This window comes from Vanellus vanellus (genome assembly GCF_965231255.1).
Source record: "Vanellus vanellus genome assembly, chromosome: 9".
NCBI lineage: Eukaryota > Metazoa > Chordata > Aves > Charadriiformes > Charadriidae > Vanellus > Vanellus vanellus.
In genome coordinates this window covers 5,433,946-5,447,955 of record NC_138914.1, presented here as the reverse complement: position 1 = coordinate 5,447,955, position 14,010 = coordinate 5,433,946, and the positions used below count along the sequence as shown (strand labels likewise).

At 43.0% G+C, this 14,010-nt stretch overlaps 1 protein-coding gene across 4 annotated transcripts in view; it reads right to left on the bottom strand.

The window, feature by feature from the left end:
* Nucleotides 1-14,010, bottom strand: part of MITF (melanocyte inducing transcription factor) — a 111,202-nt gene that overhangs the window by 39,133 nt on the left and 58,059 nt on the right. For all 4 annotated transcript variants that reach the window (XM_082487519.1, XM_082487520.1, XM_082487521.1 and 1 more), the window contains exon 2: nt 11,143-11,389. In XM_082487519.1, the coding sequence (XP_082343645.1) occupies nt 11,143-11,389 (247 nt within the window). The remainder of the gene's footprint in view (nt 1-11,142; nt 11,390-14,010) is intronic.

Sequence of the window (14,010 nt, the reverse complement as noted above, 5' to 3'; positions counted from 1 at the left end):
ATGTAGTAACAATTACATACAGCATTTAACTGGTTAATGGCTTCAAGGTACCTCTGGGACATCAGCTGGTGAAAATAAAATACAATAACACAAGCAAACAACACGATTAGAATAATGTGTCAAAAGGGTCTAACACCTTGAGTATTAGCCTTCATCAGAGAAAGGAACAGTCTAGAAAGATGGCTTTCCCAGCAGCGGAGAGCTTTCCCAAGAAATACACACGCTCTTGGAAACCATAATGCCATCTGCTGAGAGATCATGAAAGTGCAACGCCGTGAATGACACACCTGAATGAGTTCTCAGTGCTTCCAAGCACTAGTTTAATTACTGTAATATTGATGTTGAAACGCGTGCTGCTCATGAGCAAGTTCAAAAGGAAAATAAAATAAAAATCTTCTTGAGATGTATAAGTTACCCAAGAATTTTCGAAGAACTAGCTGGAACTTCAACTACTGATATTCAGCAAGTCGAGGATGTGACAAATCTGGCATGGACATTCTAACTTCACAAAAACACTGGTATTAAGTAGAGTTGTGTTTGTTGCGGGTTCCCCCCCCTTTTTTTTTTTATTTTAAAAGATAGTCAATTTTCTGTTCCATGTCATTGCAAGCTGGACAAAACATATTCAGTTCTAAATCAATTTAAACTATAAAATTTTATTATTGTGAGACTTCTTAATAAACAAGTGGGTAACTGGCATCCAGTAGAAGTGTTTCTAGTGACAGCCGGCAGGATTAAGCTGTTACCCCAAAACCCCAGCGCTTTCTCTGCAAGCGTCTGGAGACAGCAAGATACTTTCACAGTTAGTCACAAAAGAAATGCCGAGCACTAAAGACTGGCAGAGTAATGTTTCCACAAAGGCCATCACTTTTTTCTCTTTAAATTTACCAATCTGCCAAGCATATAAAAGCAGACATGCAGTTTTGCTGGGTCGCAGCGGCGGGTAACAATCACAAGCTCCACCAGAATAAGCACCATCCCGGGGGATGCAAAGGGGATGTATGGAAGACAAGCGAGGATGATGTTTTTTGTCATTTGCACTGAAACACTGTATCCAATTCTGCCCCAGATGATACTAATGAGTTCGAAGAGGTTCACAAAAAGTCTTCTAAGGGATTCAAGACCTGGCAAGCCCGCAGTAGGCAGAAGGCTAGCACAGCCTGCTTTTCCTCTAGCCCACAACAGTTTCAGAAGTGTTGCAATCCGAGTCTGACATTAATTATTAAAGGAAGATGTACAGTAATAGTAACTTAATTCTTAAAGTCAGACAGACAGACCTAACCAGATCCACTGACCAGCAACTGTCGATGCAACAAATTCAAACTGGATGTTGCCATACAGAGTTATTCTCCCAGAAAAGCGCAAAGGCAGCTGTGTATAGATCCAGTTCTACCCCGATCCTCTCATTTATTGTGAGCAATGCTATTCCTATCTATAAAGAAAGAACGCAGCATGAGTATTTTCCTAAGCAAATACAAACCAGATGAGTTCTGTCCTCAATTCAGGGACAATTTCCACTACAAGCAGTAGAGAGATGCATTACTAAAATGGATTCTTTTGCTCAAAGAACAAGACATGAAGCTGGCACTCATTTCAAGAGATAAAGGGTTAAAGCAGTTACCCATGTCCTCAACTGGACGACTACTACTATTGTAAAGTCTGTATTCCGTTGAATTCCATCAGGCCATGCTTTCTTAACACAATCTGACATGTACCTCTTCAAGATCTTGGATTTTTTTTTTTTCCTCCTCTCTGCCTCTCAGTAGTAGACACTAGAAATAAATACACCCAAAAAGCCAAATGTTAATCCAAACAAAGTAATATTTAATTATCAAGTTGGGGAGACTGATGACGGGACTGAATGATTTCTTTTTTTAAAGAACAAAACAAAACGCACTTGCCAGGTCCTTTACAGACAACACAATACCGTTTTTTGTTTCAAGTTCATAACTTGGCTCTTAAAGTAGTTGATAATGAACCAGCAGGCATTATTTTAAATCAACCAGTTTTATTAAATGAGCCAGAAAGGAAAGAGGCAGGGCTAATTACCAACATTCCTTGATGAATTACCTAGCGGTGTGTGGTAAATCTCCGGGCGTCTTTGTCTTTATCCCCAAATTTATCCCTTACTTATTTCTCAAGAGGTTAAAGGACACGGGGCTAATTAAGGAACCAATCCAATGACAGACAGAATCATTCAAGGTAAGGCTGGTTTTTACTCTTTCAAGCTTTTGCATCTCTGCCTGGTACTTCTTAATCTAATTTTTTTTTTAAAAAAATATCACTGCTGGGGAGGGGAGGAAAAGTGCTAATCTTGTCACGGTCAGGCAGGTTGAAATTGCCATGCAGTGCTGGGCAAAATGCTACATATTTGTAATTCAGCCAATAAGAAATTCCTTAAGCCTCTCTTGAATGGCAGGAATGTCTCCAGCTTGTCACTTTGAATTCATTCACTACACAGGTTCAGCATCTCGGAGAATAATGCTGCCAAACTAGCTGTAGAACTGAAATATTTGTGAGTATACCTAATACCGAAAGATTACTTTAAGCAGATCTAAATTTTCACATTTAAAATTTAACATCTATCGACGCTGTCAGCAGAGGCCTCCCTAGACCTCCACCCAACTCCCCCCCTCTCCAGCACTGCGTGTGGCTCCGGGCACTGTTTTCTGCCAAATTAAGCTGTGGACTCGACAAACACAACTGCAATGACCAGCACTCACCCTCTTCGTATGTCCTTGGCTCAACCAGGGAAGTGGAATAAGGTGTTTTTTTTAAATTAACGTTGACCAAAAAAGGACTTAATACAAGCTGTTAAAACATGTTAGCTGGTGGGCTGTGGAGCCGCATCAATGCTTTTAATACCCACAACTATGGGCACCTACAAATCTTTAGGAAGATTAACTCATCTTCTGCAGGTCCGAAACAGCCACTGACACGTGGTGAACCACCATTTTCCCAAGGTCTGGTAACTCAGCCATCAGATAATATGTCTAGACCATGGAGGATGGGGGGAAAGGAAAAAAAAAGAAAAGTGCTTTGAAGCCATAACAGAACAACCTTAGCAAGCTCTTCTTAACTTTGTGGATGTTACCATGCCTGAGGGAAGACAGCAAATCCTCAAGACCACCAACTAGGGCATAAACCACCAAGAACCTGCTAAAAGGCGATCAGATCTTGGACCTCTGGATGCCTCTATCATTTTGTGCGAATACATCCTTATTTCCTCTGTGTCAAAAATGTTATTTCAAACTACCAGGTGACTAGTGTGAACTTGCAGGGCAAGAGCTCTGGGAGAAGGAGCAGTTGCTCAGATTCCTTCCCACTCTGCTCCGTTACCTGTGCACTCTGCCCCCAGCATCATTTGCCCAGGGAATACCCAAGCCCCCCAGCCACACAATTCAACCGCGGCACGGTTTGTCCCCCAACTTTGGGAGCCGTATGTTGTGCCACAGTGACCACAGCTGACGAGCCAAGATGGAAAGATCAGACAGCAGCAGCAGCAACAGCATTTCTCTCGAGAGCTAAGCAACACACCTATTTGCATCCCTACAAAAAGGGCATTCGGGACGAAGGGTGAAAGCAGTGTTTTGCACTGGCAGTCAAGCAGTCAGATACTTGTACGCTGAAGTACGCTGCCCCCTTGAATTCCATACATTTTTAATGTCTAATAACCTGGGTGTTAAGCAAGAGTTTACATTTTACCTCTATTACTAACCACAGACATCAAGCACCAGTGCTTGTTTTGGAATAGCTTTCAACCCACTAAGCAAGCAAGTTTAAGGCCTGAGAGATACTTTTACTTACTTGAAGGCTGAGGAGACAAGGCAGGCTTTAGTGGTTCTGTAGTTAAATTCAAGTTTTTCTTTATGAAGAATTTGCTTTAGGCTTAAGTTACTTATACCAGAGTCACTGAGCGCAACTAATCTTAGTTTAAATGTTCTATCTGTAGTTTACCAAGACTCAGTCTGGCAAATCACTTGTCTAAGTTGTCAATTGCACATACGCGCCACGCTTACTTAACGTACCGGCACACACTACTATCTACCATTGTCAGGTTAGATTAAATTAACTTTTAATCAGATAAGTGTTTCGACAAACACACGTTTGCTGTAGCAGACGCTACCACCCGTTTATCTTGACATCCCATTGTTCCTGTTCTTCAGAACCGTGAGATAAGTCCCCTATACAATGAAGTTTTATGCTAATTATTACACCAAGAACACTGTTGCTAACTGCCCAGCCTCCCCTGCCAGGCAGGGCTGCGGTACCACCACAGGTCACTCTCTGTAATAAGCACACTGGAAAAGAAGTAGGATGAGGTATTTTTCTGATATACGTCCACAGTCATTAACATCACTCAGAAGGCATGCTTGGCATTTTAAAAACGAAGAAATACAGGGTATCTGATGCAAAGAGCTTATCGTGGTGGCGCATTTAAAAATCTGAATGAACAATGAGAGGAGGGTGAAGGCAAGAGGCCAGCCTGGTCGCCTGCCCCCTTCCAAGCAGCACGGCTGCAGCGCCGCGCTCCTGTCGACACAGAAAGAGTTGCCATAAGGGGAAAGATGAGCACAAACTACAGCAATGAGATGGCATTAAGGAAGAGACAAACGGACCCGCTCCGGTATCAGTAGTGATCAGCCCACAATAACGGCATAACATGGGCAAAAGCTCTTGGAATAATAAAGCAAGTAAACAGTCTCTGGTTCTAGGCTTTGAAAATAAAACTTTTCAGCTTGTTTAGGACCCCAGGTGAAAGAAGAAAGGCCACAATGACAAGGCTCAGCAGTAAAGAGCTGTAATTCTAGCACCAAAAGAGCAGTTAACATCTACCATGAAGACACCAACCCAGGCAGCGCAGCACGGGCAATCCTATGTGACGTCCTTAGTGGCAGATAAGATTTTAAATATCCAGCATATTCTAAACAGTATTGTATGCAAACACACTGTTAACAATCTGTTAATAACAAATATTAAAAAAAATTTTGCAGCCTATATTGCCATACGTGTGTTTTTACATACTTGTCACATTTTGAGGTGAACTGCCCTGTAAGCAGGGGCAGGTGCTACGGGGTAGCACAGATTCTATGGCCAGAGAAGAGAGATCTCAAAGTGCAGGTGACCAACGCAGGACCAGATTCTAGATCTGGACCGCCTTGTCCAGATCCCCTGGAGCAAGGGAACTGTTCCCTCACTCTCCAGAAACAAGGATAAAGGGGATGTTAGCATCCTGAAAGGGACCTGTGATATCATCTGCTGGTCAGGAGACCTGCTTTTATCTTATTACCTGCACAGCATTTATGCAGAGTCCAATAGACATCTGCAACCACTGCAGGAACATGCTGGTTCATGCAGCAAACACCCAGTGCAGGTTCTCACCCCAGCCCTCAAGGCTGTACTTTGCAGCAGCATCCGATGTGGGTCTCTAGGGAATCTCCCATCTCAGCACCTGTGCAAATGGGAGTTACATTCTTAAATCCCCAATGGCAGACAAAGAGGGAAGAAGAGACATGAGAAGTCCAGCAGATTTCCTATTGTGCTACTCATCGAGTGTGACAACACTCAGGAGGAAGGGGATGTAAACCAACCACATCCTCAGGAGCTTTAGCACGCAGCAGCAGGGACAGACGGGGATGGGGACAGGGACCACACCATTTCAACCGCAACACATCCAGCTTAGGCTTCCACCAACCCTTGTGCTGTGACCCGGTGCATCACATTAAAAACACGACAGCACAAGTGTCACATCCATGCACCAAGTGAGGAACGCCAACAAATAACATGGGGGGACAGAGGGAAGAAGTGTTCACCCTCCATTTTCCACCTTCCATCTGCTTAGTGAGACATGCAGAGGGCTGGCTGTCAGCTGCCCACAGGTAATGCTTTCAATCCTGCAAGAACTGGTAATCTTTTCAAAGGAACTGATGTGCAATTCTGTGGGCTGATGCTGGCCCTGAGCCTCCTTTCCTGACTCCTGAGGATGCTCCAGTGCTTCTCCTCCCATGGAGGACACAAGCCTGCTCATGCCAGCCGCAGTTTCTGCAATGCCACATTGTGTTTCGGGCCAGCAGGTCCAAAGTACTTAGGGGATTGTGTTATGCTTGTTCCAAACAGCAAACTTTATCTAGAAATCAGGCAAAACAACACAAACCACACAGCATAGCTACAATTCAATTTTTGTAAAGTCTCTCAATAAGCAAACAGGTGAGTCGCCCACTTCTGTGAATCCCGGCAGTAAGTTTACTTTCTGGGGCACTGCAAATTCTGTAAATAAGGCTACTTTGAGACAAGTGGACTTATTTAAAAAAAAAAAAAAAAAAAAAATAGAAGAGAGCAATCTTCAAAGGCAAGCCTTAATCAATGTCGGGTCTGACTACTTCTATCAGCAGAATTTCTCAAAGACTAAAGCAAAAAAACAAGAATCTTGCAAGCCTTGTTTGGGGCAACAAGGCACAATGGCTGGTAATTTCAGCCTTTAAAGTCATTCCTTGTTTTTTCCCCTGGGTTCTTTTATGTGTTTTAGATGAAGAAAAACGCTTTTCCTTCTGTATCTCTTAAAAGCATGTAAAGGGTGGTGAGCCCCATACCCATACTGCTACAGTGAAGCTTTGGTGAAAATGCCAGAGGGACACTAAGTAAAATTCTGGTTATACAAGTTCGTGTTTCTGCTTGCTGAACAAAAAAATCCTAAAATCAGCTGCCTAGGCTGACGCAGAAGACTGAAACCCATCGTATAGACGAGGCTAGGGTATCACCGCCTGCCAGAAAGGCAGTTGTCCTGCTGCTGCCAGTAACTCGGCAGGCAGGACATCACTCACTTTACAAGAATCCTGTGAGTTGCTTGGTGGGAAAGGAGGCTGGGAGCGGGCGAGGGGGGGCAAAAAGAGACATGAAAAGCACAACCCAGCAACTATATCACATCAACAGGAAATGCTTCCTAAATAACTGTCAACAGACAGCTGCTAGGACTACAGGAGGAAAGCTAATTCCTGATACCAAGCAGGAAGGCGGTAACAGATGAAGTCCAAGACAGCTATGGGGAAGCTGATTAACAGACAGCTTCACTACAAACCAAAAGCGTATTCTTTAGATTTCTAACAGCCAAGGATTTCACCACCTTTAACAAATTTAACTCCACAAAGGTATGAGATTAATAGCAGTATTGTTTTGCAAACGGATGACCGAGGAGTAAAAGGACCAACCTATCATCACGTCTCAGTGACTACAGGCAGGATCTGATGCATGACCTCCTCAAGTCCCGGGCTAACCCTGCTTACAGAAAGGCAGCAACCGGGACCCAGGGATCAGCTCTAGAATACTAGAGTTGGGATCTGCAGGGCTGCTTCTGCTCCCACAGATCAGAACTCCTACCAGACAAGAGTAACAGCAATCAACAACAAGAACAGCAGCTTCTTAATACGAGTTAAGTATACAGAACTAAAATACACCTGTACTGAAGAAGATACTCAATAAGATATCTTCAGTGGGTTGTTTTAAGCTGAACTCTTTGCAAAGAAGTTAACTCTCAAATAAAAATATAAACTTACTTTGTACCTCAGTAACAGATCCTGATCCAACACTGAGAGGGACTGGAACTACTTCAACAATCAACAATCAGTTACGTGCTCCTATTTCCAAGGCAGAACAAGAAGTTGAACTGCAGCAGCAGCAAAGAAACTCTTGGGACATCCCTCTGTAGCGTTAGTCCTCGACTACCAACAGGAGATGGATGAGAAGGTGCTTAATGATAAACCATCCTGTACGTCTGTGAAGCTCTGCAGAAGGGTAACCGAAAGCCGTAAGAAATCTTCCTTTTCTGATTAGATTCAAAGAGATACTGTTCCAATGCATTGGACCTACTCCCAGTCCAGCTCTTAACTGGGCTGCACAAAGCAACACAAAATTTGAATTCCAACAGGTCATTTCCTACCTTGCCAAGCTACATTACTTGGCAAAGAAGTGATGCAATAAGAAGTCATTACTCAAGAAAATGAAATTCTATTTATTCATATGGCCTTGAGGATACCACATTATGTAATCTGGAGATTCCTATGCAATGTGACATAGATTTGTACGTATTTGTCTTTCTTTCTGTATTGTTTCTAAATGAACATCTTAAACATGTTCAAATCAAAGCTCGTTAACACCTTTGGCGGCTTCTTAAACCAGTCATTCCCAACTACCATCCTCAGACATGCAACTATTGTTCTCTTCCTCACATTGTGAGATAGGGGGAAAGGGCAAGTCACACAATGTAACTAAAAACACAAAACATTGACAAATTCAACAGGCTTGGAGTAAGGATTTTTTTGATGCTCAGCTCCAAACAACAGCAAAACCAGCTGCTACATTTGGTCTTATTTGTTTGGGAAGTAATATTCAAAAAGATCTTTTCTAAAGATGGTTGCCTTGCAGATTAACATTTCTCAAAGTGTAAAAAAATCCCCTTTTTTCTGTCTTATTCTTTAAGGTCACGAAATCCAGACCATCTGGATAATAAAGATACCAACTTAGTTCCCTATTTATCCAATTAAAACTTCTGTACAGCCCATATGGAAAAATTTGTCTACAGCTAAAGAACAACTGAAGTGCAAAAAGCAGCCGCAGGGAAATGATGTCACTCGTACAGTGTTACGGCAGGCAGAGCTGGCTGACAGCGTATCGGCACCACGAACATCCTATCCTGATTTATTGTTAATCTCCTCTTTTGAGCCAAACAACCTATTTAACAAAAAAAAAAAAAAACAAAAAAAAAAACCAACCCACAACCAACACTACATGGACCTCTCAGCAAAATCCTGCTCTCTCTGAAGCATCAGTGGTGGCTTTCAGCAAGATCATGACACCAAGCCTGGTATTTTGTACTATTTTTTTTTATACAGAACCAGTCCACTTTTATTAGTAAGGATAAAAGGGTGAATCTTTAGCTGCTTTCACTCACCAAAACCACAAGCAGAACAAGTATGCAAAGCAGTTTCTCTTCTCTCACGCACAGAGAGATACCAAGAGGACTTGGTTTTGCTAATTTTGACTGTTACGTACGTAAACGCGGGCGATGAGAAGACAGACATCGTTTTGTTCCAGCAGGTAGCCTCCATAAACACAACCATCACCTTCAATGCACAGTTCTGCCGCCAAAAGGCACTTGTTGCCAGGTATTACTTTTAATTCACAAGCCAGCTAAGCATACATTCTCTTCATTTGTTGCTCTACAGGGTCATGCATGCTGCCATTTGGGCCAGAGATGACCAGAGGAGATACCCTCCCTCTTCCCAGGAGACCTTCCTCCAGGAGGGAACAGGGGACAGGTAACTCTTTTGCAGCCCTGGAGGACGAGGATTCGGGTTCGAGTCCTTCACGTGAAGTTCCCTAGCAGTGCTGCAGCAGGTTTCTGATCCGCACGCAAATCCTATGAGGAGCCGGCTGCTAGTAACGCCATTTGTAACAAGCGAGCATCACCTCTCAGCTGCAGCGTCTTCTCTAGTTTGGCCCTCTGAAATAAAGGGCGGCCTCCCCTCCTCTCTCATGTGAAGAGGCAATTGTAAAATGAATAATGTAGACAACTGCTAATGCTTCTTCAAGACATTACACTCCTTCCTTAATGGTAAAATATCATTAGAAAATAAACACTTTCCAACAAGTTTTCAGAGAGGCTTAAAAAAAACCCTAAAATTCACATCGTAACGTATTAAGATGAAAGGATGTAAAAATCTAACACATGTTTAGTCAACAAAGTGTGTTACAAATGAAAAAAAAAAAACTATCGCATAGCACCTACGCATCTGCTGGCTCCAAATTTAACTACGGTGTCATAACCTGGAAACAAGTTTAAAAATTTATTACACACAAACATTGTGCATAGTGCACAAGCATTAGACAAAATAGCTCTTCCCAGTCAATTTCGGACTCCTTACTATATGCACATGCACACACGCTCAGAGTATATCATATTCAATTTTTAATGGAAATGTGCATATATATATATATATATATTAAAACACAATTCAAAATTCACCTGTTGCCTTCTTGCTCCTAGATCATAGCCCATACTTGAGCATGACCCTAGTGTCCCAATTAAGTATTAGTTTTGGTACTGTCGACACAATACCATAACGCAGATTCAATACATAAAAGCACCCTACATTTCCTCCATAAACCCGTCACACAGACGGCCTCAAAATCCTGAGCCTGCAAGTCTATTTTAAACCTAAATCTTTGAATACGTATCATTGATATCTAAGAGCGATGAGCAAACTACGAGCGTATTGTAACCAAGCTCAGTTAACTTGTCTGGTAAGAGTATGCTTACCGACTGAAAGCAGTTACCAAATGTGACACTGTAATAAAAAGATTTAGCAATTAACGCACAGCAAATGGATAACTCTTCAAAACTAATGAAAATTTTATTTTCATGAAATATGTCAGCAAATTTCTCCAAAATGTTTTGCATCCTTTTACTCACACATTTCACATTGCTTTACTCTACTTGGTCTTACTCGGTGCATGAAATTATCTCTTTTCTTGTAGCTGTTCACGTTTTTCCTCCGAGTAATTAGCAAGCTACATCCCCTTTGACAGAGGGATACTAACAAGCTCCTACAGTTTCCAGTAGGACAAGGAATCCAAAGCTACTAATAGCAAACAAGTCATTTAAGCAAAAAAGGATTACAGAGGCTTGTTGCAAGAGGCTGGAAACTCACCCGTATTTCAAATTAAGACTTTCTGAGGAGCTCTTTTGTAATGAGTTTTGACTCCATTTTACAAAAATATTTCATTGTTTTCTTTCAAAAACCAAAATATTGATATGAATATATAGTTATTTTCAAAAAGAAGAAATTATAAGTACTAGAAAGAGGGAGATGTGTTTTCCAAAGGGAAAATGACGGAAACATTAGTTTTGTAACAAAACCTCCCTCCCTGGATCTCCAAGTTTAAAGAAAACAAAAGTCGCACAAACTTTTTAAAAAACGGTTTTCCTTCTTCGCTACCAGGACACCAAATTAAGCTGCAAATCAAGCCAGAGAGCAGCTTATTTGCAAAATTTCATTGCCGAAAACCCCTATAACCACGTCCCTGTTAAATAAAGTAGGTTTAGATGAGCGAGAGCTCCTAAACAGAAAGGCAGAGAGACCGACGTACCTTGAGGACCTCCATGGGTACCTGGGTGGCGGGGGGCAGGCTGGCGGGGACGCTGACGTTGATGGCAGGTGTCTGGCTGACGGGTACTCGCTGCTGCATGAACTGGGCTGCTTGCTGCTTCTGCTGCTGCTCCCGACGCTCCTGCTCCTGCATCTGCTCACGCATGAGCTGCTGGCGTAGCAGGATTCGTGAGGTCATGCTGGAGGAGCTTAAGGGAGGCTTGGAAGCGCCAGGATGCTCGGAATTGCTGCGGGAAGACCAGAGAGAGACAGATCAGCTTCCACAAGCGGGATGGCGGCTCCAGCGGTCGGAGCTCGCAGAATTACACCGGAACGTAGGGTGGGATGGGTGAGGATACGCCGCACCGCGCGAAGGGGACTTTGGAGCCGACCTACTTCAGGTACTTAACAGCCACATTAGGCTGCCTTAACTTGACGGCAGCTAACCATTTCCAAACGCCAATAGCCAGCTGGAAAGAGCTATTTGCTGTTTCAATTTTTACAGCAACCATCCACAAGAAAAACAAATGCTTTTATAGACAGCAGCAAGCACTCATATTCCATTTAAAAAAAAAAAAAAAAACAAAGGGCTGTATCAACTCTAATGATAGGTATAGATAATAGTCCAGGTCCAATGATCTAGCTCAAAAATAAATAAATCGGTAAAATAAATCTACCTCTCCCCTGAAAGCACAACATAACAAATTTCAGCTATTTTCTGCAAAATACTACCTTAGGGTTGGATTTGCTGGTGTTGAAACTCTTCATGGCTAGAAATCAGACACACACACACCCCAAAAAAGACCCCAACTCCCACTTCAGGCCTACCAGCACCTTCCAAGCGCAGTAAGATACAGGAATAAACAACAATAATGGCTTTATTTCAGTAACACTATAAAGCGTATGAGGCTGGCCTGGGCCAGCACGCTGCACTGCTTCACCACCTAGGAGCTGTTTGCGAGCCACTGGCAAGCAGAGCTTCCTACCAGACAGCAAGGGACAAACCACGGGACTTCGCCATGGACCGTGGGGACACCTTCTGAAGCCACCCATCATTTTGTTAGCCCTCAGAAGTCAAATCCATTTATAAGACATTTTAGTAGCATAAGGCGGAACAATTAGGCTATGTAAATACCCAGCTGCACATCCTTCAAGGGAAAGATGTTGGAAGTGGGTGAGAATACACGACCCCATATAAGAGCTGCGGTGCATATAATTCAGGATATTTGGTTTGTGATTCTGACTGCCGCAGCTGATTCCTTCCATGGGCAGATGGCAAAGGGCTCGTTAGTCCATAATGATAGAGGTCCATGCCTGGGGAAGCCGGCAGTAACCCTCCCGCTCTAGGAGGAGACTGCTCTTGAGAAGCCCACCTCTGGCTCTGGTGCTACCTGCAGGACGCTGATGGGACACAGGAGACCAGGAGCCAGCGTCCCTCCCAGCTCTGCCCTGGAGGCCGCAGGCACCGAGAGCTACTTGTGCCTGGGCAACCGCAGCCAGCGCTGCTGGAAGTTTTCCGGCTTTGTTTAGGAGCAATGTTGAAAACAGTTCAGAGAAGAAACGAAAAAGGAGAACCCACACTTACTCCCCCAAGAGATCAAACTCTGCTTCTCCAGAGCCCGCATTTTGGGGGCAGGGAGGGGGGCAGGGAGGGAGGGGACCATCTTGCTATTTAAGACCTGTCAGGTTGAAACATTCACAAAGACACTGATCCTTTTGATAAAACAAGAGAAAACCTTTGTGGTGAAACTAATGCAGCTGTGGAATAATCGCACTAATTAGCTGCTCAAGACAAGTCATTGACTGCGATACTTGTAAAAAACACCACCCTTTCAATTAAGGGCGAAGCATTCTCACATCTAAACCCGGCAGCGTCTTTCCCGGCTGCACATCTGAACCACTTGCCCATTTCCAAACCAAGGAGACGATTTATTGCCAATTATAGAGCAGTGGTCTCCCAGGTTTTTTTTTGATCATGCAGTGCTACCAGGGAAAAAAAAAAAAAAGTTTTGAGCATGCACCCTCTATATATGTATATTTATTTATTTATGAATTATATAAACATATTTATTGAAGCGCAGGAAGATTTTCTTCCTGCCCACCAAAAATATTGCGCACCCTACTTTGGAGACCACTGTAAAAGATGAGCAAAAAAGGGCACTCACTCAAACGCTGCTTTTAAGGAACATTTCCTTCTTCTCCTGTTGAGGACAAGCTTATTTTGTATCCTGTAAGCAGGATTCTCATTTGTGTGCTACTGGCATTTTTTTTTATAGATACTTAATGCTGCAAAATTGGTAACCCAGCAGTTCCTCACACCTTCTTTCACTTCGAACTGTTTCTCTGCCTACCAAAGCCAAGTGTGCTGAAAACCATCTCAGAAGAACCTTCCTATATACTAAAATTGTGGGGAATGTGAGGGAGAAGGAAGCAGAAATCATTTCTGCGGCATTTCAAACAGCCCCTGCCAGGAACATCATCTCGCTCATGGGATTTCTGTTCCTACTCACACCGACAACTCCACAGCTGTCCTTCCAGCTTCCTGCAGACCAGTCTGGGCTCTACTGATGAGAAATATGAGAGAAAATTGTCAACAAAACCTTCAAATATTGTGTCTTTAAAAGAAAGAAAATGCTGTTCAGCCGAAATTCTTCCCCAAAGGGCAGAGACTCTTCCAGGTTTTATTTCTTTTGCAATTGTGCTCAATATTCTAGTTGTTCACTGGAATAAATAGCTTAGATGTCACTAGGTAGGTACTGCAAGGTTGGGCAACGTACTTTTTAAAATATCAGAAGAAGAGCAGCCACCAGCAAGGGGAAGAGGAGTCCGATCTTACGTACATCCTGAACACCAGATTTTGGTGGCCCAA